This window comes from Pararge aegeria, chromosome 18 (genome assembly GCF_905163445.1).
Source record: "Pararge aegeria chromosome 18, ilParAegt1.1, whole genome shotgun sequence".
Taxonomy (NCBI): domain Eukaryota; kingdom Metazoa; phylum Arthropoda; class Insecta; order Lepidoptera; family Nymphalidae; genus Pararge; species Pararge aegeria.
In genome coordinates this window covers 16,804,183-16,831,618 of record NC_053197.1, presented here as the reverse complement: position 1 = coordinate 16,831,618, position 27,436 = coordinate 16,804,183, and the positions used below count along the sequence as shown (strand labels likewise).

General features: G+C 37.4%; 3 protein-coding genes across 3 annotated transcripts in view; 1 reads left to right on the top strand and 2 right to left on the bottom strand.

The window, feature by feature from the left end:
* Window positions 1-27,436, top strand: part of LOC120631672 (xanthine dehydrogenase-like) — a 169,171-nt gene that overhangs the window by 26,760 nt on the left and 114,975 nt on the right. The gene's annotated exons all lie outside the window — the stretch shown is intronic.
* On the bottom strand, window positions 1,281-15,157 carry LOC120631674 (xanthine dehydrogenase-like). Its single transcript, XM_039901343.1, has 12 exons — window positions 15,130-15,157; window positions 13,681-13,901; window positions 9,902-10,189; window positions 7,217-7,378; window positions 6,410-6,538; window positions 5,388-5,872; window positions 4,956-5,139; window positions 4,542-4,737; window positions 3,255-4,021; window positions 2,868-3,060; window positions 2,648-2,761; window positions 1,281-1,351 (listed from the first exon to the last, which is right to left on the bottom strand). Exons 1-12 carry the CDS (start codon window positions 15,155-15,157, stop codon window positions 1,281-1,283), a joined length of 2,838 nt encoding a protein of 945 aa, XP_039757277.1.
* LOC120631675 (indole-3-acetaldehyde oxidase-like) overlaps window positions 16,328-27,436 on the bottom strand; it is a 57,418-nt gene continuing 46,309 nt past the window's right edge. The window contains exons 7-8 of the mRNA XM_039901344.1: window positions 17,427-17,584; window positions 16,328-16,492 (exon numbers count right to left, since the gene is read on the bottom strand). Coding sequence (XP_039757278.1) covers window positions 16,328-16,492; window positions 17,427-17,584 — 323 coding nt within the window. The remainder of the gene's footprint in view (window positions 16,493-17,426; window positions 17,585-27,436) is intronic.

The window sequence follows — 27,436 nt, the reverse complement described above, 5'->3', positions numbered from 1 at the left end:
TCTGAAGTATATAAATAATTGAAAATGAACACTCACAATGTTATTTATTACGTAGGAATGCAAAATTGTTTCCTTGTATTATAAGCGGTATTACAAACGACATAATAGTTTTAGTAAGCATTTAAAAGTGTACAGCAATTATGTTTCATAATGGATCTCATTTTGATGAAAATAAAACAATACTACTAGTCGGTTCAACTCAGTACGAGCGACATTTCGAACTGACGGTAACTTGTTTTGATCGGTATCTCATAGCAGACAGAGTTACGTGAGTGAGACAATGAGAAGGAGTTAAGGCCGTTATTTTCCACGCTGGCCTATTATGGAGAACTCTCAGGCATGCAGTTTTCCTCACGATGTTTTTCTTCAAAGTTGAAGTCAGTGATATTAATTATTAAAGTTAAAGGTGCTGAGATTTGAACTTGGCTCTCCGAAAGTGAAGTCAAAGTCCTACCCGCTTTGATATCTTATTTATCATTACCATGATCATCATCGTTAGCCTTAAGAATGTTTCAGTGCTTGGTATTGACCTGTGGAGGTATATAGAGTTCAACTCCACCGAGCTGCTCCATCATACACAGGATTTATCTTCTAGAAGATTACTATTAGTAGCATTATTAAAGTTCCACTGTGCATGTTACTGTTTTAAAGATGAGCGAAATAAACTCACCAGTTCCAATGCGGGTGTGTAGTTATCGAACTCTAGTCAAGATTATCTGTAAGTGATCTGGTCTCCGATCATGGCCAAATTATTACCAAGTTGGCATTCACTCGAATAACCATATTAGATCAACTTTGCTAAAAAGTGCAGTCATGATGACCATTTTCGCTACTGGCAATCTAAAGTTTGTGTGAATCTCAACTTTTATGTCTGTGATAATATTTGAGATGCTAGCGAATTGTTTATGCAATCGAACAACTTAGTATTTTACAACAAACTTTATCATTAGAAACGTAAAGTTCATAATCGCGCGTGACGAGGTAACGTGTATGCATTTAACGCGTATTTACCAACGAAAAAACCAAGTAAGTCCGAGAGTGGTCATAATTCGAAACGTCTCTAGATCATTCCTTTTGTTTACGATTTCTGAGAAAAGAAGGTTCTTAGGTCCTGCGATAATTTGTATAAAAGTGGGCGTCCGCACTTGTTGGTTATTCACCTAACGAAAAAATAATGTAGAGTAAAAAAATATAATAAAAATTTAAATAATGCATTCCATGATATACAATAGTAGCGTATAAAGCTTGGTGTTCATTATGAAAGTGAAATATATTGTTGTTTAATAAATTTTGAAGTCTTCCGGTTTAGTTTCTGTTGCCATGCAAATCTTGTCCAAGGTTAGGGGACCATCTGTGAAAACAAAATAAATGGTAAACAACTTGTACTGGAGCCGGGACTAACTGCAGGGGGTGATGTTTTAACATTACAAAACGTTCTCTACGCACTTTTATATTTACTATATAGTAAGTTTGTATTAAGCGAAAGCTTATAGAAAAGTCCAAATATAGTATAAAGGATTACGTTAACGATAAAAAAGCTTGGGTGTGAACAATTGCTATAACTAGGCTTCTTAAATATTTTCAAATGACAATGTGAGATGGTTATAACAAAAAGATCACCCGGCTAAGTTTGTTGTGGGCTTCTTCTTAGACCAGGGCGCGTTTGGAACCCTCGTAGCTTTAGTTTTAAGTTTGCGAATGTAGTTATCGCCATCACTACTCACTGCTATGTTCACATTTTATATATAATCAACGCCTATTTGAATAAAGAAATATTTGTCTTTGAATATTTGACTGTAAAGTGCAAAAGTGTAAAAAGAGTGTCGCTTGTTTGTCTATAGAAGATAAGATAAGATCCAATTCACTTTAGTCTGACGGTACTACTATTATATTTAGTGGGGAAAACAAAACTCGGGAAGGCATTTTAGATCTTTTCTGTAAAGCAAAAGCACTTCGAATATTTGCGTTGGATATCAATTAAATAAGGGTGTAGCTCCACACGATGCTTCGCATTTCAACTTGAGGGGGAACTACAACCAGTTCTTGCAAACTTTCTCTGAATTTATCTTACCAGCATTCTACTTTTATTTAATCTATAAAAAATGAAAATATAAGTTTTTTAGTTATTAACGTCCCAGCATTAGTCTCCTCCACTCATTTTACGAGAGATTATATAATATAGAGTTCAAACCGTTGGGATATTTCCAAAGTATTATTGATAATAACATAGACCGACGGCTAAACGTGCTAACGAGGTCACAGAATTAAGAACATACAGAACCCTCATTCAGCCATTAGTGCATTGTGTCCAAAAACAGTCAACACGCCTTGCGCACAAACAACTTCAACACCCCCACAAACTTTTCCCATTTTCCCCATTTTGCAAAATTAGGGCTAAAATAATTACTGTGAACTGCTTCACATCAACCCAATACCGGCCCACTACAGGGCAACGATCTCCTCCAACAATGAGAAGGGGTTAAGGCCGCTGGCCCAGTGCGGATTGGTGAACAAGAGATACACTACTAAAGTGGAGTGCTTTTTGATGTTTCTGTATTTTCTTAATTCTGTAAATGAGGCAAGGGGTTGGACATCACCAATTTCCTTACAGCAAGCTGGTGTTTGCAGCTGTATTTCTATTACTTACCGATCTGGAACCATTCGTCATCTGGAAGTCCACAGTCCTTGCGTGCAGCCTGCATCGCGGCCCTTAGGGCGAAGGAAATAACCACGCTCAAGCACGTTGCTGGTTCTCCAGTTCCTGTACACGAAACAATTGATGATTTTCCTCTTGATAGTATTAGTACAGAAGAATAGATAAAGATTATTACAAGTAGTTAAATCAAAAATGACCTGACAAAACTGACCTTTTGCTCCATAAACAGCCTCCGTACTATATGAATTCTTCTGACAGATTATTGTCGACACTTGCGGAATATCAAGGCTTTGAGGTATATAGTAAAGCCATGTGCGATTCGTCATTAGTTCTCCATTACTAGGGTTGTAAACTAATTTCTCACATGTCCAGTAACCCAATCCCATCAAAAATGCTCCTTCCATCTACAATATTCGACCAAGAATTAAAAGAATTTGATCAATGAATAACGTCACAATATATTCATTCTAAAATAGTTTGTAATACATCAACAAAAGCGATAGATTGCGATAATGTTAAATCTTTGGAATCATGCATTGAGAATCAATTTGACAACAAAATATTTTATTACTTATTAGCGTTATACTAGTATACTCACTTGTCCAATGTCCACTTCAGGGTTAATAGTTTGACCACAATCCACAATGACGTCGGTTCTCTTGATTTGGAACTCTCCCGTCAAAACATCAATTTCTACTTCAGCCAAGGCCACGCCACAAATGTCGTATTTTATCATATCAGATGAAGTAGTATAGCTGCTTACTTTCAATTGAACCTGCGACGCCATTGCTTTCTGTGTCAACTCCACCCAAGTAGGGTTGTCCATCTGACTTTTGATAGGTTCAAGTCTTTTTAGCAGTTCCTCGCAACACCTTCGCACCCCGATTCCAACATTTTGAGAGGTTATGCTGCCTCCAGAAGGAGAACAGTTTGGTGCGATTATAGTGTCGTTACCCTTTACCTGAATTTTGTCTACGGGTATTTTTAGTATATACGACGCAATTTGGATTGCTTTTGTATTAATACCTTGTCCCATCTCAATTCCAGCGTGTGTTAGCATGACCGACCCATCGTCTGCACACACTGTTAAAGTCACCTCAAGGTTCATAAAACCAACTGGTTCCCATCTCAAGAAACTAAATCTGATTCCGCGTTTCGTCCATCTATTCTCCTTGTTAAATTTCTCAACAGCTATTTTCCTCTCAGCATATCTTGCGTTAGTTTTTAAGGTTTCCGTCATTTCGAGTATTTCATCGCGACAGTCATCGCCCAAGTTTGCTATACGTACTTCAAGCGGGTCTAGCTTCATTTCACATGATATTCGTTCAATCATAAACTCGGCCATCGCTATGTTTTCTAGAGTACCTGAAAGAAACAATGGACTTATTTATTTCTCATTACATGTGTAAATTTAAAGAGGCTGCCTTAATTTTTCAGTACAAATGATTATTACTAAAGTTACAAATTAAAAAAAGCCTAGACACTCATATTCAATCCCTTTTATTTGATAACCATATTGAGAAAGTTGTGAAAAAAAATGTAATTCGCTATTTTGTGGTGGCCATCTTGGATTTCAAATTTGTCATAGTGTCTTTACTAGACAAGCCCTTTCATTTGAAACCCATTTTGATGGAGTTGTGAAAAATATGCAATCCATTTTATGGATAAAACATAGCACACTCTCGATGAATTCACCTTTCAAACAAAAAAATCAAAATCGGTTCAACCGTTCTGGAACTATACCGACACAGAAAGATAGACATACACACACCTTTTTAATCCCAGACGCAAAAACGCCGGGTTTTGCGCCTGGGGTTGAAATTGGATTACTTTACAGAAAAACACAATATATGACAATCTTTGAAGCTAGCTTAATTTCACTTACCAGGTGACCGGCACCAAGTGTTAGAAGGGGTGTCAGTAAGGACGTTATACGCTGTGTAGTTCCATAAGTCCCTGTTGTAACAGTTGTGATAGACATCCATTCCCAGCGCTAACAGAGGTTCGTTTACAATATAGCCATTGTCACCGTACAAGTCACAATTAACGTATTGAATCACTCCTTTTTCATTTACACCAACCTGTTCAATGAATAAAAAATCTTTTTTAAATGTCTACTCCAATGGGCTTTTTTAGGCCTGGCATGCCTGCAAAATTAGACTTTTTTAGCATTATTTCATGTTTCATTAATTAGCGTACCTAAGTTTTGTGTTGATTAGAATCAAAAGTTACTCTCATACAATATACGCATATATACTCGTATTACTCATACGATACTTAAAATTCAAGTTAAACGTACCTCAAAGTCTCGAGAACACGGCATGCGTTTGCCCATAGCTCTCATGTTGACCGTAAGCGGGTTGACCAAGCGACAGGGGCGGTTGAGGAGGTGAGCTGCGAGAGCTGTGGCCACTGAAACTTGGTTAGCTCTGCCTAGTTTCATACCATAGCCACCACCAATCCGCCGGACTTTAACGTCGATTCTAGTGAATAAAATATTATTTTTATCATAATTATTAAACAATAAAAATCTTCACGAACTTTTCAATTTTTAACTAAGCCTACTAAGCCACACACGTTTAATATTATATCTGACTTTCAGACTCTTAGTTATAGTCCCTTTTATCTTAAGGTATAAATAACTTTTTCATGAGGAAGATGTAACAAATGCTTTTTTTGGGGTTTTTATACATTACCCAATTATTTAATAGTTGTAAATCTGTATAATTACCTGTTTTGATCTAACTTGAGAGCCCTGGAAGCTGCTTGATGGACTAAATCCATCCACTGCGTCGTGGCGTAAAGCGTCAATCCTTCTTCAGTTGGATGAGCTACACAAACCAAAGTCTCCATAGTGGAATGATACTGGCCATAAACAGTGTTATTGCCCTTAATCACTTTATAAACATCATCTCCTTTCGTTTTTGCCTTTACGGACTGGAATACACTAACTCGTTTTGGATCCTTCCGAGCAGCATTGATGTCAATAACTGGTTTCTTTACATTGGTGTAGGTAACATCGACCATTGTTGACGCGTAATTAGCTATAGTCGGAGTGTCGCATACGATCATACCGAGAGGCTGATCAAAGTATTTAACTTCGCCATCACAAAATAATTCTTCATCAGCTAGATTATAAGAATTAGGAGCTGGTATGAAAGAGTTTTTTCCAGGTATATCTTTTGCTGAAAAGAATGCTACTACTCCTGGTATACTCTGAAAAATGTAAAAAGTGTGTTAAAATTTAAGAATACACTTTATTCTAGGCTCTACTTAGATGTTTGCTGTATTTTCGTTTAAATGAACTTATATTTTTTAAATTTCAAATGCATATACAGATTTTCAGGAATTTTGTAATTTTGGGCAAATCTGTGTGCACACTCTACTTTACTTATTTGCAACAGTTGAAAAAATATTTAAAATGTTGACAGTGGAATGGACTTATGGAAATGAATTTTATAATGTAAAATGTAAATTGTTGATATTGGAAAAGAGCAACTGCTGAGTTTCTTGCCGGCTTCTTTTCGGTAGAATCTGCCTTCCGAACCGGTGGTAGAGTCACACAGATAGACTTGACGTTTCAAAAGTGCTTATATTAGGCCTACTTGAAATAAATGGATTTTGAATTTTGAATTTTGAATATACTTAAGACATTAGATCTCTTATGTGGAATTGAATGTAATCTTACAAAAAATGATTAATCTTTATCATAGTGATTAGTTTATCAGTCTTTGTAACAGGAAATGTGCTTACCAGAGCCTTTGAAGCATCAATTTTCTCGATAGTTCCAAGGGGAACTTTAGCAAGAACAAACGCGGCGAACAACTCATTTGGCATCAATGGAATATCGTCAGTGTATTGAGCTTCACCGGCAGCCTGGATCTGAACAATAATCACACAACCACGTTAATCAATCTTTTCGTAGTATATTTTTTTATGTTAGGTAAACTTACAAGTTACAACTAATACAGAATCAAGAAGAACAAGTAGAGTAAAACTAAAATAAAAAAAAGAGAAATGCTCACTTGGGAAGTTAGAGGTTTTATGAATTGTTTACCTTTACAATAGGGTAGACCAACATTGAGTACTTACAACTAAAAAATTATACACATACAATACTATACAAACAATAGAATTGTTGTCAATATCTAGAGCAAAAAGAGTTGAAAAATTAGCTGGCCAGAATCTTACGCGCATAAGTGGCATTTACTGTAAAAAAAGGGGCTACAAAGATTGAATAGGATCGATGATAGAGTATGTGTCATTTAGTGTGTATGTGCCTGCAGTTTTTTATCCGGAACAAGTTTGTGCTTGGGTACTCCCACCAATAAAATAAGCATATTCTAGCATCGATGATTTTACATCTGAACTACTTGGTTTCCGGATAATTACAATCTGAAGCAAAGATGTTTAGCCCCAAAACATCTTAGCTTCAGATTGAGGAATAAAGTGCGGTACGTCGTAGGACGTCTTTTTTAAATGCCTTGCAAAGTGTTTCTCTGTTTTTAGGCGATAGTTTTCCACTAACCACATGAAAATAAAAAAACTTAGTATACTTACTAATCCGTCGGATTTGGGATTAGGTTTGGTTATTGGCCACATCTCAGATTTGGTGTCGTATATCTGATGCCCTTCGGAAACCGGCCTGGTTTCTCTATGCTTGAGAGCGCCGGAGCGATACCATTTATCCACAGTTTGGGATGGACAAAATGAAAGAATACTCTGAAAGAACAAAATAATACTTCAACTATCATAATCTTAAACGCAGCGTAGGTCGGCCCCACACGAGGTGGACAGATGACATCAGGCGAGTCGCTGTGAGCCACTGAAGGCCAGCGGCCCAGGACCGTGGATTGTGGATCTTCCTACAAAAGACCAGCACCGGGAGTCCATTAGCTGAAATGATGACGACGATGATGATGAATCATTAACTTACTAAATGACAAGGGTCTCGACTTAGAGAGCTGGTGAAGTGTCAAAGTAAAAGTCAAAGTCAAATATTTCGTTATTGAAATAGGCACATAGATGGCACTTTTGATGCGGTGACTACATAATAATAATAATAATAAATATACTACGACAATACACACATCGCCATCTAGCCCCAAAGTAAGCGTAGCTTGTCTTATGGGTACTGAGATAGCTGATGAATATTTTTTTATGAATATAATACACATAAATACTTATAATATACAGATAAACACCCAGACACTGAAAAACTTTTATGTTCATCACACAAACATTTTCCAGTTGTGAGAATCGAACCCACGACCTTGGACTCAGAAAGCAGGTTCGCTGCCCACTGCGCCACTCGGCCGTCAAACACACAAAATGATACCAAATGATGTCCTGATAACTACATTCGTAAACTTAAAACTAAAGCTACAAGGGTTCCAAACGCGCCGTCGTCTAAGAAGAAGCCCTCAACAAATTTAGTGCGGTTAAGAAGACTTGAATATACCCTATGAGTTCTCCGTAATGTTATCAACTGCGTTTAAAATCCACCAATCAGCACTTAGCTAGCGTGGTGGACTACGGCCTAAGGCCTTCTCGGTCTGCAGTGGACCGGTTATAATTGATGATCATGTTTATATGTGAGATAGATTATCATGTAAGTTTTATATTCGAAAACCTATATGGTTGTGGGTTTACCGCACTTCCCGAGGTACGGCACGCGGAATCACATAACGCGGAATTTCTTTAATTCGGGCCTGTACGACAGAACAAGGGATGTCATACAGAAGCCGATGAAGCAGTCTAGACAAATCAATTGTGCGGTAATGGCGGGGCAAAGAAAGGCCGTTGGTGGACACAGTATTAAAAGACCTAGATAGCATAATATGCTTTATACTTTAACATGACAGCAAAGGCGTCGAAGTTTTGTAGCTTTTCATTATAATATTAGTGCATATACTGCGATTTTCGTAGCATCAAAAAAATACCTTGGTCCTGGGAATTTGTCCAAGGACCTCATTCTCTCATAAGAGAACAAAAAAAAACAATTGTAAATATTTACCCTATTATCTATATGTTAGTTTATACATGATATGTTTGTTATGGGGTAAAGCAGCTGATATCGAAACTATATTTATATTGCAGAAAAGAGCTGTACGGTCAATATATAAACTTAAATCACGCGAATCCCTCCGTGAGAAGTTTAAAGAAATAGGCATACTTACTGTAGCTTCACAATATATTTATAACAATATAGTATTTGTAAGACATCATATTAGTCTTTATAAACAAAAAGTGGACATAAACAGTCGACTTACAAGAAATGGTCATAAATTAGTGTCATCTGCATACCGTCTGCGTAAGGTACAGGGATCATTTGTGGGATTGAGTATACGCTTTTATAATATGATTCCTAAGGTGATTTTAGACCTGCCAATGCACAAGTTTAAAGAATTTGTTAAAACACGTTTATTAGAGCGAGGTTACTATACAATTGATGAATTTTTTAATGATAAGGTTGCTTGGAAGCATCCGGCTCCGCTTTCAGCTCTCACAAGATAGAAAAATGAATGTTAAAATACAAAATGTAAATTGTTGATGTTGGAAAAGAGCAACTGCTGAGTTTTTTGCCGGCTTCTTCTCGGTAGAATCTGCCTTCCGAACCGGTGGTAGAATCACTACAAACAGACAGACTTGACGTTTCAAAAGTGCTTATATTAGGCCTACTTGAAATAAATGAATTTTGAATTTGAATTTGAATTTTGAATATAATTACCTCATTCTCTCATAATAGAACAAAAAAAAAACAATTGTAAATATTTATCGTATTATCTATATGTTACTTTATAATAGTTAATATGATAAGTTTATAATTAAAATATTTATAAATAAAATTAACCTAACAAAAATCTAAAATGTCTTTGAAACCACATTATTTATTACTAAGTTATTCTTGTTTCAAAATATTTTATTTTATGTTTAAGGAATATGGGCGACAATTCCCCTTCTGTTTAAGACGAACTCTCTTGTGTAGTGAGTGCTGTGGTAAGCGGGAGGTCCCAGGTTTGATCTCCCACAAGGGCAGTTTGGAAACTTATCGTGTGATTTGATGCTTCAGCTGTGGCTAGTTACCACCCTAACGTCAAAGACGTCAAGCTTTTCTTTGAACATAACTACCATACCCCTAACAGAATAGCCCATTACCGTCTTAGAATGCATCATTACTTAGAAGCTGGTGAGATTACACTTAAGGACCAACTTGAAGTGGAATAAAAAGAAAGGCGGAGTTACCTTATAAAAGAGTCCCAAAGCCATTTGGCGGCGGTACTCCACTGGCGGCTCCGTGAGATCCGCTATTATGACCATCTCATTGACAAGCACGTCGATTGCTCCTTGCAGGGTCGCGTTGTCGAACAGAGGCTTGCCGACCATGTAACGCTCAGTCTTGTACGCACGAGTGAAGTTCGTGGAAAGAGCACCGATCGTTATTCTGCATTCCTCTACAATGTTGCTATCGTTCAGTTTGTAGCAGAAGCCGGCGTTGACGAGTGCGTGGACACTCTGGGATCGCGGCATTATCTGAGGAGTTAATGCGACATCGTCATTGTTGGCATCATTCATATTCTACAACTGGGACCGGACTTCTTCTCTTAAATGATAAAGAAGTAGACATACTTTATTGAACGTTAAACATAAAGGTACTTACTTATAAGATGGGGGTCAGTAAGGAATAATAGGCAACACATTTGGTGAATTTTTCACTTAACAATTATTTATTGTAAAGACATATGTCCTGAGGATGCTCCGGTTCCTCAGCGAAACGTGCGTACAGGGTACATTGCCGAAGAGTTGTTTGGTGTGGATATTGAAAGAATTATAAATAACACCATACAGATTCTTCTGCTTTTCGCGGAGTATACCAAATCAAGCTTATAGCTTGAAACTATCGTATATATAAGCTATATATATACGATAGTTTTTTTTTCGGCCAGCGCTTGACAACAATCATGCTTATTAGAAAGCAACGAGGAGGTCTGGTTTGAAGCACGATAGCCTAGAAAAAACCTATTCACTCTAGCCTTGAAGGTACTCAAGTTATACGTGGCAGGAAACACAGTTGTCGGGAGGACGTTCCACGTCTTAGCGGTTTGTATCAGAAACGTCGATAAAAATAGTTTTGTGCGTGTTTACTGAATATCAACCAAATAAGGATGCCACCGCTTACGGCGTCTCGCTGTTCTGTGGTAGGACGGGGACGGAGGAACAAGATTGTGAAGTTCCTGAGAATACTCACCGAAATACATACTGTAAAAAAATTATGATTTGTCGCCTATAATTCTCTAGATCGACGATCCAGACAAATAAAGAAAATTGTCTGAAAACGCGACACTATTTCTGCAAGCATCCTTTTACATCCAGGAATCTTTTGTTTACAGGACTTAAATACAGAAAGAGTTGGGTATAGTGTCAAGAGCTAATTATAATTATTTAGATATACATAATGTTAGGTACCTATAAGTACATTAAAATATGTTTGACACGTTATTATGGAATCAATTTTAAATATCAATTTTTTATATCCCGTTTAGTACCAAGCATTTCTTGACAGAAACCACCAATTGGTCTTCGCTGTGAATCTTTGGCCCGGTCCAGAATCATTAGAATAACCATACGTTAGACGGATCTACTAATGACCAGACCACGAGGTAGTTTATTATCCTATTCTATAACCTAAAAAATAAATCGATTTTCTCATTTACCTTATACGTCCGCAGACGATATTCGTCGCCTAGGGGCGGATAAATGAAGTTCATTATAACTTTTCCCGTCATATCTTCTTTCAGGAATGATTGCATAGACAAGACCCGCGTTTGTCCATCCGATTCCACTGTAAGTCACAAAATTATTGTTCACAAGACCATGAAAACTTTAGCAGTGTATAACTGGATTAATGTCAATAAAAACTTTCGTTCTGTGTGATGACGGCCATTCGGAACACAGTGTCGTCACCACTCCGCTTCCTTCCGCGGGTGCTGGTAGATTTGACGGGAATGTAATGGAGAACGCTAGTAGCGTCTTCTTTGCTACCTGCTACTATCATCTACTCCGATCACCAACGGGTACGAAGCGTGGTGATTATGGGCTGTCACCCTATCCAGTAGTGATGTAGGCATAAACAAAATATTCAGAAAAAAAAAATTGTCGTCACACACAACATCGGCACATCATTTTTTCTAACATAACTTATAGTAAGTAGATAATCGTCATCATCATCATCAGGTCTCTTCTCACAATGAGAAGGATTTACGCCATACTCAGGCCTTCCACAGTTAAAGCAAGTGATATTAAATTACTTAAAACGTACCTAACTCCAAAAAGCTTATGGTGCATGCCGAGTATTGAACTGGTACTTGCATAGGTGGTGTAGTTTATAACAACGTCTAGGGTAATATTTATGAAAAAATATTGTAGGTGTGGTAGTTGTTATCTAGACTGTCAAGCTCAAATAAACATAACTCCCTGGCACAACAGTGAGCGCTGTGAATTTAAATAGGAGGTCCCGGGTTTGGTTTTCGGCAGGCATTATTTGGGAATTTATAATTTCAGAATTTACTCTAGTCTGGTTTGGTGGGATACTATATCAGATCTTAAATACACATATATTATAACTTACTTATAGTCATCTGCCCTCCGCATGTTTCAAGGAAGAGATAAACGTCAGACTGGAAGCCGGGATATTGTTTCTTGATCATCATGTTGCCACCCATTGATCCGCACTAAAAATAAACAACCGTATTATTATTACTTGTCACATTAGTGGTTATCTAGACTTAGAGAATTGAACCTTTGGTGTCATTCAGCTACCACCCACAGCAGGGCTAGCACAGACAGGAGACAACAAATATATCCCCCAACGAGGTATATAATTTACGTGTCAACCTGCTAAAGCACGGGACCATAGAACAGGAGAAGTTTACTCCCATTCATTATTACGCATATATTATAAGGATACTAATACTACTACTACTAATTTTTACTTTTACTTAGGACACTCTTGATCTACCAATGCATAAATTTAAAAAATGTGTAAAAACGCATCTAGTACAGCGAGGTTACTATACATTTGATGAATTCCTCAATGACAAGGTAGATTGGAAGCAGCCAGCCTCGCTCTCATCTCCCGCAAGATAGAAAAATGATTGTAAATGTTGATGTTGGAAAATAACAACTACTGAGTTTCTCGCCGGCTCTTCTCGGTAGAATCTGCTTTCCGAACCGGTGGTAGAGTCATTACAAACATACATACTTGACGTTTCAAAAGTGCTTATAAAGTAGGCCTACTTGAAATAAATGAATTTGAATTTTGATTTTGAATAATTGTGCGCCAGTGCTCTGAGAGTTGATAAAGCTGTGGGAGAAGATAATTTTTTATCCTTTCCCCGGGGAGATAATTGTCTCCTGCCTATGCTAGCCGTGCAGGTATTTTGTTATATTGCGGATAAATGAGAATATATTATGTTTATTTACCTGAACAACACTAACAGACTTACTTACAGAATAACTCAGAATTTAATACTTGATTATTTATCGCATTTTGCCAGTACCGCGTTGAAGGAAGTTCTGCTGGTAATGACAGATAAGACATCTTAAAAACATTACTTGGCGTTAAGATTTCTAAGAATGACATAATTAGGAGATAAACAAAAAAAGAGAAAGTTTTATGTTGGTAAAGAAAAGTAAATTTATTATAATTGAATTCGGGCCACGGTAAGCATAAAGAAGTAATTCATAAAATGACAAACTCCTCCTTCGTTGACAGTTATATGAAAACGTTAGGGTATGCAGTGCTTTGTGCATGTATGAAGTGCACGCCACTATCGGCCGTGGCTAATTACAACCCTACCGACAAAGACGCGCCGATGCCGCGTAGAAACCAATGAGGGGTACGCGTTTAATAATAATAACAGATTAGCCCGTTTCCATCTTAGACTGCAACATCACATACAACCAGGCGAGATTGCAGTCAAGGGCTCACTTGTAGTGGGTAAGACAAAAATACAAATACTTACATTTCGAACGGACACATGAGCTACTTCGTCGAAATGTGCTACCATCTCGTTGAGATAAGAGAAGCCGTCGTTCTCGGACACCGTACGACAGATGGTCATGACCTCTGCCAAGCTACAGCCTGACCCGATCACCAAGTTCTGGTCAATGTACCAACTCTTCAACTCCTCTATACCACTAATATCGATCATCATTCGGGGATCATGCAGCCTTGGTGCCACTCCTGTAATGCGGAATCAATAAAGAAATATTTATTAATATTTTAAAACAGGTACCTGAACTAACATTGCAAAGTAAACGAAACTTTAAGAGAATATTTTCGAGATAAATTAACTGCTTCACAAAAGTTTACATCTAAATTATCATCGTAGTCCATACAAATAATATTATATGAGAAACTCCCATCTTTAGGTATATGTCAATCTTTTCTTTTTTCTCATTTTCCACTATGTTTTTTTTAAGTAATGATTTACGGATCAAATGGAGACCCACCTGGCTGTAGGTGGCAAACGATCGCCCATACATAAAGCAATACTTCGCAGGGAAGGAACGAGTCCTACAAAGTGGCAACCAGTGTCCATCAACTTGTGGCATAGGTGTTAAGCCTCATGCGCCTGAAATGCCACCAGCAACCACGCTCTTCGGACCGTAATACAGCAATGCTGTTTGGCAGCAGAAATAAGCACGACGGTATTACCTGCCCGGACGAGCTCTTCCACGAAAAAGTATATGGAGTCTGCACATTTGTTGATTCTGGTTCATGGTTTATGCATATACGCTTTTTAATATCTTTGTCTACTAATATCATCAGACGTCGTAACAATGGAACAGATTAATAAATATAATATATGAAAGTTTCCAGTGTTGACTTACGGATCTGAAACGTGGTCGTTATCTGTGGGCCTCATAAGGAGGCTCAAATGAGGAGATCCGTAGAACTAGAGCTACCGACAATTCAAGCTCAACTCAACGAAGCTTAAGTGGCAATGTACGGGGCACACAGCTCGGAAAACCGATGGACGTTGGTCGATCCCAGCGAGGTGGACAGATAACGATAACGATCCCAACGAGTTGCTGGGACATCCTACAAAAGACCTATGTCCAGCAGTGGACGTCAATCGGTTGGATATATCATATATTATGGAAATTAAGCTTAATTAGCTATACTCCGCGAAAAGCAGGAAAGCAACAAACAGATCTTCGGCAATGTTGCCTCTAGGCACGTTTCGCTCCGAAACCGGATTATACTAACATCTCCTGATGTTGACTTGAAAATGAATGTTGTAAGTTTAACAACTTCTATCCAATATTTGAAGATGATGATGATAATATAAAAATCCAAGGTGTCTATAACTATGGTATCTATATTAAAAAAGAAGAAAGTAAGTTTGAATTTGTATATATATTTTGAGAAAATAATGAAAGCGTAGTTACAAGTGACTAATAATTACCTCTCACTGTATTTCCAGATACCAGCATGTAAGATTCCAAGCCATGTTTCTTGAAGAGATCAAGCACTTGGGATAATTTGCTTACTCTGTACCAATCTACGTCATCCTTTAATCTCAAATGTAAGACCTCCTCTTGAACTTCATTCTTAGAGACCATGCACCAATCCGATTGGTCTGTCTTTTGGTTTGAGCAGCACTTATCACCTTTCCCGCATATATTTAACTCCTCTATTGCTAGTGAAGTAGGATTCGGGGCATCTACAGCGTAGTTCTTGAAAGTCTGTAGAATTGGTCGGTATCCCGTACACCGGCAGAGGTTGCTTCCAAGCGCCCTCTCTATTTCTTTCATCGTGCAGGGGCCTTGCAGAACGCTGGGAATCACATAAACTGTCATCAGTGTGATGAACACTGGAATTTATAGTCAAGATAGGGGATGCTCTAAAGGATTGATCTCCGCTATGCGAGTTCAATCTTTATTCATTTTATACACTACATAAATATGTCAAAAGTATAAAAAAATTAAAAAGAAAATAGACTAACAATATCAAAAATAAACTCTTTGTTGTAGGGAAATTGTATATTATATTACATACAAATTACCAAATGAAATCTTTGAAATGTCTCTCAATAAGTTCAAAGTTTAAATAAAACGCTTACAAACGCTACGCTAAAGCTTACAAAAAAATCCTACTTTAATGTGAAGTATTACTTAAACGATAAAAAAGCCTATACAAGACGAACGTTACAGTGAGATGGTGATAACATAAAAATTACCCGACTAAGTTTGCTGTGAGCTCTTCTAAAAGCTCGTTCGGAACCCGTTAGCGTTGCCGAGGTTAGCGTTGGCGAACATAGTTATAACCATCATCTCACGATTACGTAAGCAATTAGAATGAACGCTTCAATGTTTTGAATTTGAATTAGAAATTAGATCAGCTTTCACAACTATGTAAGGGAGGTTACCACATATACATTACCTTTACTGATAACAGGGTATTTGAGCAGATGCAAACATGTAAAAGAATATTTGAGTAGTCCTAACTTGTAACAGAGTATACTTTGAGCAGAGGCAAAAACATAGTCCTCACTTATAACATAGTATTTGACCAGCCGCAAAAACGTGGTACTTACTAAAATACGAGTACATTAAGCAGCTGCATTTGTTAAATGATTTTTTAATTTTATATCAATAATCTCCTTACTTGTACATATTCATGATCATCCCGGGAGAGCAGTACCCACACTGGGATCCATTGTTTTTCGCGAGTGCTTTCTGCAGCGGATGGTATCCTTTCAAGCGGTTTCCAAGACCCTCGATAGTCGTAATCTCCCAGTTGGAGCATGACGCTACCCCTACCAAGCACTAGAAAATACCAAGCACTATAATCATCGTCATCCTTAAATAATAAATATACCACGACAATACACACATCGCTATCTAACCCCAAGGTAAGCGTAACTTGCGTTATGGGTACAAAGACGACTGATGAATACTATTCATTAAACTATAATGAATAGTATACAGAAATACTTATAACATATGCAGATAACACTCAGACACTGAAAAAAAATCACAAACAAACATTTTTTGGTTGTAGGAACCGAACCCACGGCCAAGACATGGACTTAGATAGCAGGATACCAAAGGAAAAAGAAGGCAGTCGTCCTTGAAACAGCGCGTATTGTGAGGAGGTTCCTCACTCTGGTGCCCTGACCGCCGGATGCTTGGGTACTCAAAAGCCTCGCGAACGGAGGAGTAACGGTAAATATTCAATAGTGTTTTTTTTTTAAGTTATACTACTTTTGGCGCGTTAGGGAAAAATGATGAGAGTTAATTTTTAAGATGCGCGCGCACACCGTCTCGAAAAACCGACAACCGACAATCTATAGTCAGCATTTTTGTTTTTCAAAAAAGGTTTTACTTGGAAACTCGGTTGTACGATAATGAGATAACTTGATAATGCTTTATAATAAAACTTTTGAATTTAAATTGAAATTAAATCCCTTTTTTTCCATATTTAGTGTTGTTTTTTCTACAAACGTAGGATAAGATAACATTTTTGAAAAGATTTTCATTTTGTTACGCCAAATAATTATAACTTCTAACGCGATTACATAAGTACACACACGTTTTATTATTTATATAATTTAGCCTTGTTAAGAATTGAAAATATATATATATATATATATAAATAAATTCAGTAGTACATTTCGGTTCGATACGAGAAAGCGACTCAACAATTTCCAAGCAAGTAAATCTTATACTACACTGTGCAGGTAAATAAAAAAAAACTTACGGAGTTGACACTCATGGGTGCCTGGCCGGGGCTCTTGACGACGCTGACCATGCAGGCGCCACAGCCACCCTCACGGCACATGTACTTGGTGCCGTGCAAACCATGGCGATAACGCATGAAATCCGTTAGCGTATCGGTGGAGCACGCATCGGAACCAACTAAAAATTTTTAAGGAATACACTACAAAAAATAGAGATTTTATTATTCCCATAGCTCATTTTCGACTCAGCCCCGGTTCGTGCGTTTTCGGCATATGCGACTAAAATAAAACCGGAACAAAAGATCTGACCGCCAATTTCCTAACTCCGTGATTTTTTTTCCGGACATTTAAACACAATTGTCGACCTGCCTGTCGCAACTGTGAGCGCTGTTTTTGGGAATTTATAATTTCTGAATTTTGTCTGGCCTTGGCTGGTCGGAGGCAATCAATCAATACTATATACTACAATACTCCCTCACATATTAGCCCACTCCGATCAATGATGATCCTCCGTTAATGATAAGGTTGCTTGGAAGCATCCGGCTCCGCTTTTAGCTCTCACAAGATAGCAAAATTAATGTTAAAATGTAAAATGTAAATTGTTGATGTTGGAAAAGAGCAACTGCTGAGTTTCTTGCCGGCTTCTTCTCGGTAGAATCTGCCTTCCGAACCGGTGGTAGAGTCACTACAAACGGACAGACTTGACGTTTCAAAAGTGCTTATATTGGGTCTACTTGAAATAAATGAATTTTGAATTTTGAAAATTTTGATCTTATTGAGTCTGCAGTCAAAGCCTAACTTGTAGTGTAATTAAAAAAAAAACAATTTTTGACCCTACTCCAATAGAATCCAGGGCAGTTGAACAACGTAACTAAACACTACTACACACTACAAATGGGAAGTCCGAGGAGGAGAAGTAACGAAAACTCCTATTTAATAATTTTTTGGTTGATCTAGGATTTCCAAGCATTACCTAAATGGTTTTGAAGACTATGAGAATCCTCTAAGCGTAAATTTAGAAGAGTATGTAAAATAAGGTTACTTGTACGTTTTTGTTATTCAATAAGAAAGAGTTTTTCCGTTATCTCATTTATCCAGTAAAATATTCCAGCGAATGGAAAGCATAGGACTCTAAGATGTTTCTGAAGTTAGAGGTCATTAAAATCTACTTAGTGTGCAATCTACGTAGAGTGCAAAATAGGGAAATTTCGAAGCTTTGATTTTGAGATTACAAATGTAGTTACCGCCATCATCTCGCTACCATTCACACAATTACACGTATCAAGAGCGTCATAAGCGGTCTGGCCTAGGTATATAAAAAAACGGAATTTATTATGATATTTTCATAATTACAAAAAAAAAATGAATAAAAAATAAACGATAAACAATCAGTGCGTGTGACGAACGAATAAGTTAAAGTTAATAATAATAATAAATATACTACGACTACGTGTATACATATCGCCATCAAGCCCCAAAGTAAGCGTAGCTTGTGTTATGGGTACTGAGATAGCTGATGAATATTTTTTTATGAATATAATACATATAAATACTTATAATATACAGATAAACACCCAGACACTGAAAAACATTCATGTTCATCACACCAACAATTTCCAGTTGTGGGAATCACACCCACGGCCTTGGACTCAGAAAGCAGGGTCGCTGCCCACTGCGCCACTCGGCCGTCGGAGTTGAGTAAATATTATACACTATCATCTTATCATTATCAACCTATGGCCTATGCGTCAACATACAAAGGGGTAGAATGAGAAGGGTTTAGGCCCTGGTACTTCACGCCACACGCCTTTGAGGACGTCGTGGAAAACTCTCAGGTATGCAGGTCTCCTTACGATGTTTTCCTTCGTTAGATGTATTGCATAAAACGCACATAACTTCGAAAGACATGCGTCCCGGATTTCGAACCCGGTCCCCCGGCAAATTAAACCGGAGTCCTAACCACTAGGCTATTACCGCTCGCAAACTATGATTTTATATAATCAGAATATATATGGTTAAAACATACCCGAATATTCCACGCCATTAATTTTGAAATGAATTCTATCCATGTCCGTATCTCAGAAGTGAACGAGACTGAGTGAAATGCATTTAAAAAAATGGCCTGAAGCCATCTCAAAATTAAACAATAGCCGGTATTATTTGTTTAAAACTGTCAGTTGCGGGCGGGTTTGCCTACGACTTTACAGTACAGTACATTTTATTTTTGCGGCCAGAGCATTGCCGTGTTCAGGTTTGCATGGCGTGGTTGCCAATGTAATTAAAAGCTCATGAGGCTTAACACCTACGCCTCAGGTTTATAGACACAGGGTGGCATTTTGTAGAACGATTTCCTTGTTTGTTAACTAGCCACGGCAGAGAAAATCTAGAAAATATAAATTTCCAAATTTCAATCAGGTTGTTACTCAGTCTATAAGTACTGCTTGTCAAAAATAACAAATTTCAAGTTACTAGTTGAAATTCGTTATTCGTTATATGACCTTTCCTAACTCATTTTCGTACTAATACTCTCACTCATTTACTAAATATCGTAACTGACGAAGATTGGTCGTTATAACGAGAAAAATGGTCGCTATACAAGTTTGTTATATTATGACGAGAAAAAAAGAATTATTTTATGAAATTAATTTAATATATTAGATATATTTCAATCCCCATGTTAAACTATAAAGTAACCAACTTATCTTTTCCATATTGTATGACTGCAGAATTAAGTTTCAAAATTGTTTTATTTCAAGTTGGCTATTTTGAATGCCAAGTCTATCTGCTTGTAGGGACTCTACCACCGGTTCGAAAGGCAGACTCTACTGACAAGAGCAGGCAAGGAAATTAGCAGGTTGCTTTTCTCCAACATCATCATACAGTTTTCATATCTTTAGAGTTTCTCTATCTAGTGAGAGATGAGAGCAGAGCGGCCTGCTTGCCTTGTCGTTAAGAAATTCATCAACCGTGTCAAGCCACGAGTTAATTATTGTATTTTAATTTACTTTGTTAAATTTAGGTAAAGGTGGATCTAATATTACCTTTGATATCATATTATAAAAAGGTGTTCATCATCAAAGCCTGGCAGCCGGTTGGTGCAGTGAGCAGCGACCCTGCTTGGTGCGTCCAGGGCGATGGGTTCGATTCCCACAACTAGAAAAATGTTTGTGTGTTATTTAAGTACCCATAATACAAGCTACGCTTACTTCGGGGCTAGATGGCGATGTGTGTATTGTCGTAGTATATTTATTTGTTTATATAAAAAAAAGCCTTTATGGTACCTAGAGTTTTTAAGTTTGTAATGAAGATGGGTCTTCACCAATCTCCAAACTTGAAGACTTAGATTTAGATTAGATTGTCGGATTTCTCTTATCACTTGTACTACTTCTAGTCTACTACTGCTAGAAACCCAACAATCTATAATGCAAATTCTCGTGTTGAGTTATATCATGAAATGGGTAAAAGGCCATCTTGTATAAGGTGCTTACCAAAGTTTTGACTCAATAAGAGCTTGTTGACGACATCCCTGGTACAGAAGTGAGACCTCCTCACTTGTTTGACAATAGTGACATACAAGTGACGTGCCGCGATCGAACCCCAGTAGGGGCAATCCACGGAAATTCGTCCGTGGCTAGTTACCTCTCTACCGACATAGACATGTTGCCAAGCGATTAAGTGTTACGGTACGATGCCGCGTAGAAACTCATTAAGAGATGTTTCGGTTTGATAGAACTGCAATACCTCTACCTAACTGTAGGTTAGCACGCTACAATCTTAGACTGCATCATCACTTAGGTGAGATTTCAGTCAAGGGCTAACTTTTAGTGGATAAAAAAAAGATATGCCAATGCATAAGTGATGAAACAACAAACCAATTATCTTTTTCTATATATTAATAAGACATGATCACTAAAGGTGAAATTCAATGACATAACTTTTATATCTACAATGTAATAATTACACATTATTATAAGTGGCTTTTATGTATTACATATTTCAATTGCTATGTTGTCAGGTAGAGGTAATATATGGAGGGGGAAAATACCCCTTCCATAGCATTAACGCACTCATGCAAAACATGTATGAAGAATGAAGAGTGGGGCGAAAAATTTTGTTTACATTAAGCTACTCTACGTACAGTAGGTATTTATATGATATTGATTATATCTTTGGATATAATATGTTAGTTTCGGTAGAGAAAGTTTTTCTCTTTAGGGGTTTTGTTACCATCATCATATCAACCCATTACCGGCCCACTACACTACACGGATCTCCTCCCACAATGTGGGGTTTAAGGTAGCGGATCGGTGGACTCCACACACCTTTGAGAACTTTATGTAGAACTCCCAAGCACGCAGGTTTGCTCGCGATGTTTTCCTTCACCGTTGAAGCAAGAGATATTTTAATTACTTACAAAAGTTAGAGGTGCGTGCTCGGATTCGAACACGGCCCGCCGGATGTCAAGTGGAGCTCCTACCCAATGCGCTATCACCTTACAAATTTGTCACCAAAATGGTTAAAATAATCTCTTAAGCATATTAATTCTAGATATTCTTGCTAATTTCATTGTTCTTGTTATATATATATGTAACTTTAATTATAGCTTAGGCTCCTAGATCTTCACTACAAAGGTAACCTACTAAAAGGACGAAATCTGCTGAATAGTAGTAGTACAGCTTTTTGCGTAAGTGTAAAAGCTCGTTCGAGGAACCGGCATATGCGCCCTTCAGACCGGAACTGCTTGTGTCATTTAACTTGTACGTTTTGACGTACGATGACACATGGTGTGATTACGGGCACACGAAGCTCGACACTTACGCCAGCTCGATAGACACACAGTGGCACTTTATAAGACGTGTCGCTCTTTTTATAGGCGATGGTATTCAACGGTCAGTCAATTATTATTGATATTATAAATCTGAAAATGTGTGTGGTTATTTTTACATAACTTAATATACATAACTCTTCAGAGATAACAGCAAGTTGCAAGACATATGAGACAACGATGGAATGCATGTGTTTGGAAATAGGTAATTACAGCACTTTATCTATGATAAACCCTATCAGGGTTTTCATAGGGTTTATCATAGAAAAAGTGCTGTAATATTATAAATGCGAAAGTTTATGAGAATGGATGTATGGATGGATGGATGTATGTATGGATGGTTGGATGGTTGGATTGTTATGCTTTAACGCTACTACAAACGAAACGATTTGGCTAAAATTTGGCAGAGACATACAATATATAAAAAAAAAATTCAAACCCATCGCCAGCTAAGTAAAGTGTCACGGGCCTCTTTTTAAAATGATAAGGGTAAAGGCCATAGTCCACACGCAGGCCAAGTGGGAATTGGTAGACTTCACACCTCGACGATCGTCTAGTACTTTCTAAGATAGGGGAGTCCTTAATTTTTTTTTTAAGTTTTGTTTGCCGGACCCCCACACAATGGCCCACTTGACAGTAAGTGGAAGACCATTTGCACTTATACACGCGTATAAACAGAGCCAATCCACTCACCTGGTGGATTGTTCAGGGATTGTAGTCAAGGGCCAACTTGAAGCGGAATTTAAAAAAAAATCAGGTCTACTTTGCAAGTGGATAGGTGTTTTCATAAGCTAGTGCTCCTGGTACGACCCGATATTGCTTCATGTCTAGCTAGCTCCGCTCAATAGTTGACTAAACGGCTAAGCCTGCTCAAAGAGGAACCATGGTAGTCATCGCCGATTCCCTTAGTCTACCAATGAGAATTTTATTTGGCAGATAAACCAAATCTCATAACTTTTGGACTATAACAACCGGCTAAGTTTGTTGTGGGCTTCTTCTTAGACCAGGGCGCATGTGGAACCCTCGTAGCTTTAGTTTTAAGTTGACGAATTTATTTATCGCCATTACCTCACTCCTATGTCACATTTTACATGTTATGTACGCATTAAAAACGCCATCTATGTGCCTATTTCAATAAAGAAATATTTGACTTTGACTTTGACTTTACCGGCCCACTACAGGGCACGGGTCTCCTACAGTGAAACAGAAGAGTTCAGACCGCAGTCCACCACTGGCCCAGTGCAGATTGGTGGACTCTACCCGCCTTTGAGAACATCGTAGGAAACTCTCAGGCATATTTCCTTCACGTTTGAAGCAAGTGATATTTGTTACAACGTATTGATATATACTAAAAAGAAATCATCTAAAAATTGCAAAAAACTGTGTAACGGAGAGTTTTCAGGTAGTGACAATTAAATAGCTTGCAAAACTTAGCACCATTTGTTCAAACAGAGTCTTTTGTGCATCGAGTTTATAATATTTCTGAACAACACGTTTCATGAAAATAAAGCAAACATGAATGATACATATTTACTTAGTTACATGCAGGCTGTATACATTAAGAACGAAGAAAATTTTGCGCAATTCGCATTGACCTTGGCGTGTATGTACCTTGCACGAAAATAACAATAGCAAAGTCTCATAATATCTGATCATTGAGACAGTGTGGACGTCTTATAACTTTAATGTTAGTGGTAGATGATTATACACTGTGGTGACGGCATATAAGAACACAGTTGTCACCGTTCCTTTCCTTCCCGCGGGTGTCGTACGAGGCAACTTAGGGAATACAACAGAGATCGGGCAGCAGTGTCATTTGTGCTACTTCTGCCATCAACTGCGATGACCAACCCGTCTGCCCAGAGTGGTGATTCGAGAGAAGCCCTTAGTCCAGCAGTGCACTGTTATTGATGCTGGTTGAGGAACTATGTAGTCATGTCGCTCCAGACCTCGCATGCTTCCAGTACCAGTGACCTTGACGCAGTACCATTACTTAATATCGAGAATATCACAATTCCAGCTCAATACTCCTAAAGATTCCTCGGTGGTTGCTTGCGGACTCCATCCTCCTTGGATAGTTTCAATCGCATACGAATAATATATCTTTTGTCTACCCTACCGACATAGGCATGTTTATCCCACGTTACGTGGGAACGGCAAAGCATGTATTCTTCAAGCTTAAAGAATAACTGCTTATTTTGATTTAGGCATATTTTTTACAACCGATCAACCGTCCTTGAAACTTTTTTTATTGATGAAATAAAATTGAAATTAAAAAAAAAGTTATGCTGTTATTGTATGTTGCTCATACACTTGGTACCTAATAATTATGTTGATCCAGCTGCTAATAATTTTGCTAGTTGATACTTTTATACACTAAGCGGTAGGTACATTCCGCAGACTGCCGCGCTGCTATTTTGTGTGGCAATTATGGAACTGTTTAATCTCTTAAACTTCACTTATAGCATGTTGTTACGAACCTGGAATCGCAATAACAAAAAGGCAGCCTGAAGCCCTGGTACCTTTACTACTATGTATGTGTCACAAAAGTCTCTAGATGGTACAGTTTAACCATTACTTCTGCCACTATTTCTTCTCTTCCGCTATTTCTACTTGTACTGAACTAGACAGTTAGGTACTTGAATGAATGAACGAATGAATACTTTTATACACGCATTTTATGCACGCCATAAAAAGTACGTAAAAAAAGAAAAGTGTAACAAAACAACGCGCCTGCCCAGTTATATCCAGTAATATCATTTTTCCATCTTGTCTTCTTTTATCTATCTTCAGAACTTACAAAAACATTTGGTCCTGGCTGAATGGTATACAACCTATAGCCCAAACGTCTGAACCAATATATTTGACATTATGAAACTTTACTTTTTGAGCATCTTTGACTCCAACCAATAAAAGATAAAACTATTTAATTTCTGAGACTTCCTAATTTGACTTTTAAGTGTTTTTTTGTGGCTGTTTGTTTGATTTCTGGTGGTGGAATGTCAGAAATTCCTCACAGAAGGTGCTGGCATCCGGTAATCAAAAATGTTTCATACATTTTACTTCATAGCTCCGTTAAATTTGAACCGATTTTAATAATTTTTTTATTTGAAAGTGTATACTATCAAGCATATATTGTCTTATTTAAATGAAGATCTGATAATATATTGTCGGAGATAAAGGACATAACTCTTAACAGATAACAGCAAGTCGCAAGGCATATGGGACCCCGATCGAATGCATCCGTACCATCCTACTGACATTTTAAAGCGAAAGTTTGTGAGGATGGATGGATGTATGTATGGATGTATGGATGTTTGTTATGCTTTAACGCCACAACGAATGAACCGATTTGGCTGATATTTGGCAGAGACATACAATATAGTCTGGAATATCTTATAGCCTTCTGTTTATCCCGGAAAAGCAAACAGCTCCTACTGGATAATATCGCCATTTATTCCGCATTTTTCTTTCAAAATCCGTGAAACGGAGTTTTAAATTTTAGGTTTTGTGATACCTTAAAAGTGACAAAGGTTACTTTTTATCGCAGAAAAACAAGCAGCTCCTGTGATATATTAGTATACTACTTTTACATTTACATATTTATGAAGTTTAATTGACGTGATTTTTGGAAAGGCATGGTTGAGGATTTTAAAAGTAAATAAGGCTAGTATTTATCCCGAGAAAACAATTTGTTCCTGTGTGTATGTATATGTGAGTGTGTGTGTGTGCGTGTATGTGTGTATGTGTGTATTAATGTATGTATGTATCAACTAAAAAAAAATACAACTTACTAACTCAATATACCAAGTAAAATAAAAGTAGGTACTAGCTATGTACCTACTATTATTTTACTTGGTACATGATAATGCCACGGTGATTATGAGACTAGCAGTTTTCTTGGTTACATATCTCTCCGTATAACAGGCAACTAAATACCTACTATTTCGACTCAAGTTTTACGACTAGGTAAGTATTACTAGTTGTTAGTATGGGACAGTAATCGGGACCGTGGTCGGCAGTCGGCAAACCTCTTCCCTCCCAAATCTATTACCCATCTATTTTCCGGCTTGGGTATATGTTGAGTGCCCAGCGCTGTCGACTTATATGATCTTGTCGTTCGAATTAGGTATTTGTGCTCATTTGGTAATTATAGGAATTAATGAAAGTACTGTAGTTTTTGTAGTTATAATAACTTACTTTTAAATAAACAAACTAATATCAATAACTATAAAAAATAATATCGACAAGCTAAAACATGTATTTTTATTTTGTTGCTATTTTTTATGTCTCCACCATATAGTACCATATAACATATAGGTATTTTCGATCTATATTTTAACGTTCTGCACAGACGGTTCTTTCGTTTTGAGACAGGTAGCCTATGTTGTTATTTTGGAAATTAATAACTTTTCCAGAGATCTTTAAAATATGTAAATCAACGCGAACGAAGTCGCGGGCATCAGCTAGTTTTAAATAAATAAGGCATCATACTGAGTATACTGCTTATAAATTAAGGATGTATAGCCGTTATGTAAAATTAATGTAATTGAACTACGATTGCGAATGTTTCCGGTATTTACTAGGATTGAATTGAATTCTTTACATAAAATTTACATAAAATGAAACTAAAAATTTGAAGCACCGGCACTAGTCAGGGAGTTGTGAAGAACATATTTTCCGCCATTTTGGTTCCGCCGGTTTCCTCGAAGAAGATTCTACTCAAAAGAGAAGGTGACAACCTAAGCAGATTGCTTTTTTTAACATCATCTTACAGTTTATCGCGGTAATAGCAGAAGTATAGGCTATAATTTAATTTAAAAAAAAATTGGGGATCCTTAAGAAAATAGCAAATTAAGCTTGCGTTATGGGTACTAAGAGGACTGATGAATATTTTTATGAATAATGTACATAAATACTCTGTGTATTGTAAGTATTTATGAAGATTATTCATCACACAAACATTTTCCAGATGTGGGAATTGAACTCACGGCTTTGGACTCAGAAAGCTGGGTCGCTGCCCACTGCGCAAATCAGCTGTCAATAAAGCAGGAGAATCTGTATGGTGTAATTTATAATTTCTTTGCTCTCTATTGCTACGGAACATTTTAATATATGCGAGTCCAACTCGCGCTCGGCCATATTATTTATTTTTGCATGCAGCTATAAGTTTACTCATTAATTTTACTTCCGTTACTTACAAGG

What these genes read in the sequence shown, in the direction of transcription:
- LOC120631674 (XM_039901343.1), bottom strand. Translation starts at nt 15,157, where the DNA reads ATGCTGGTATCTGGAAATACAGTGAGAG. An exon ending in ATCTGGAAATACAGTGAGAG is followed by an intron (nt 13,902 to 15,129) that starts GTAATTATTAGT and finishes TCCGCATTACAG; the next exon opens with GAGTGGCACCAAGGCTGCAT. An exon ending in TGACGAATGGTTCCAGATCG is followed by an intron (nt 1,352 to 2,647) that starts GTAAGTAATAGA and finishes TTGTTTTCACAG; the next exon opens with ATGGTCCCCTAACCTTGGAC.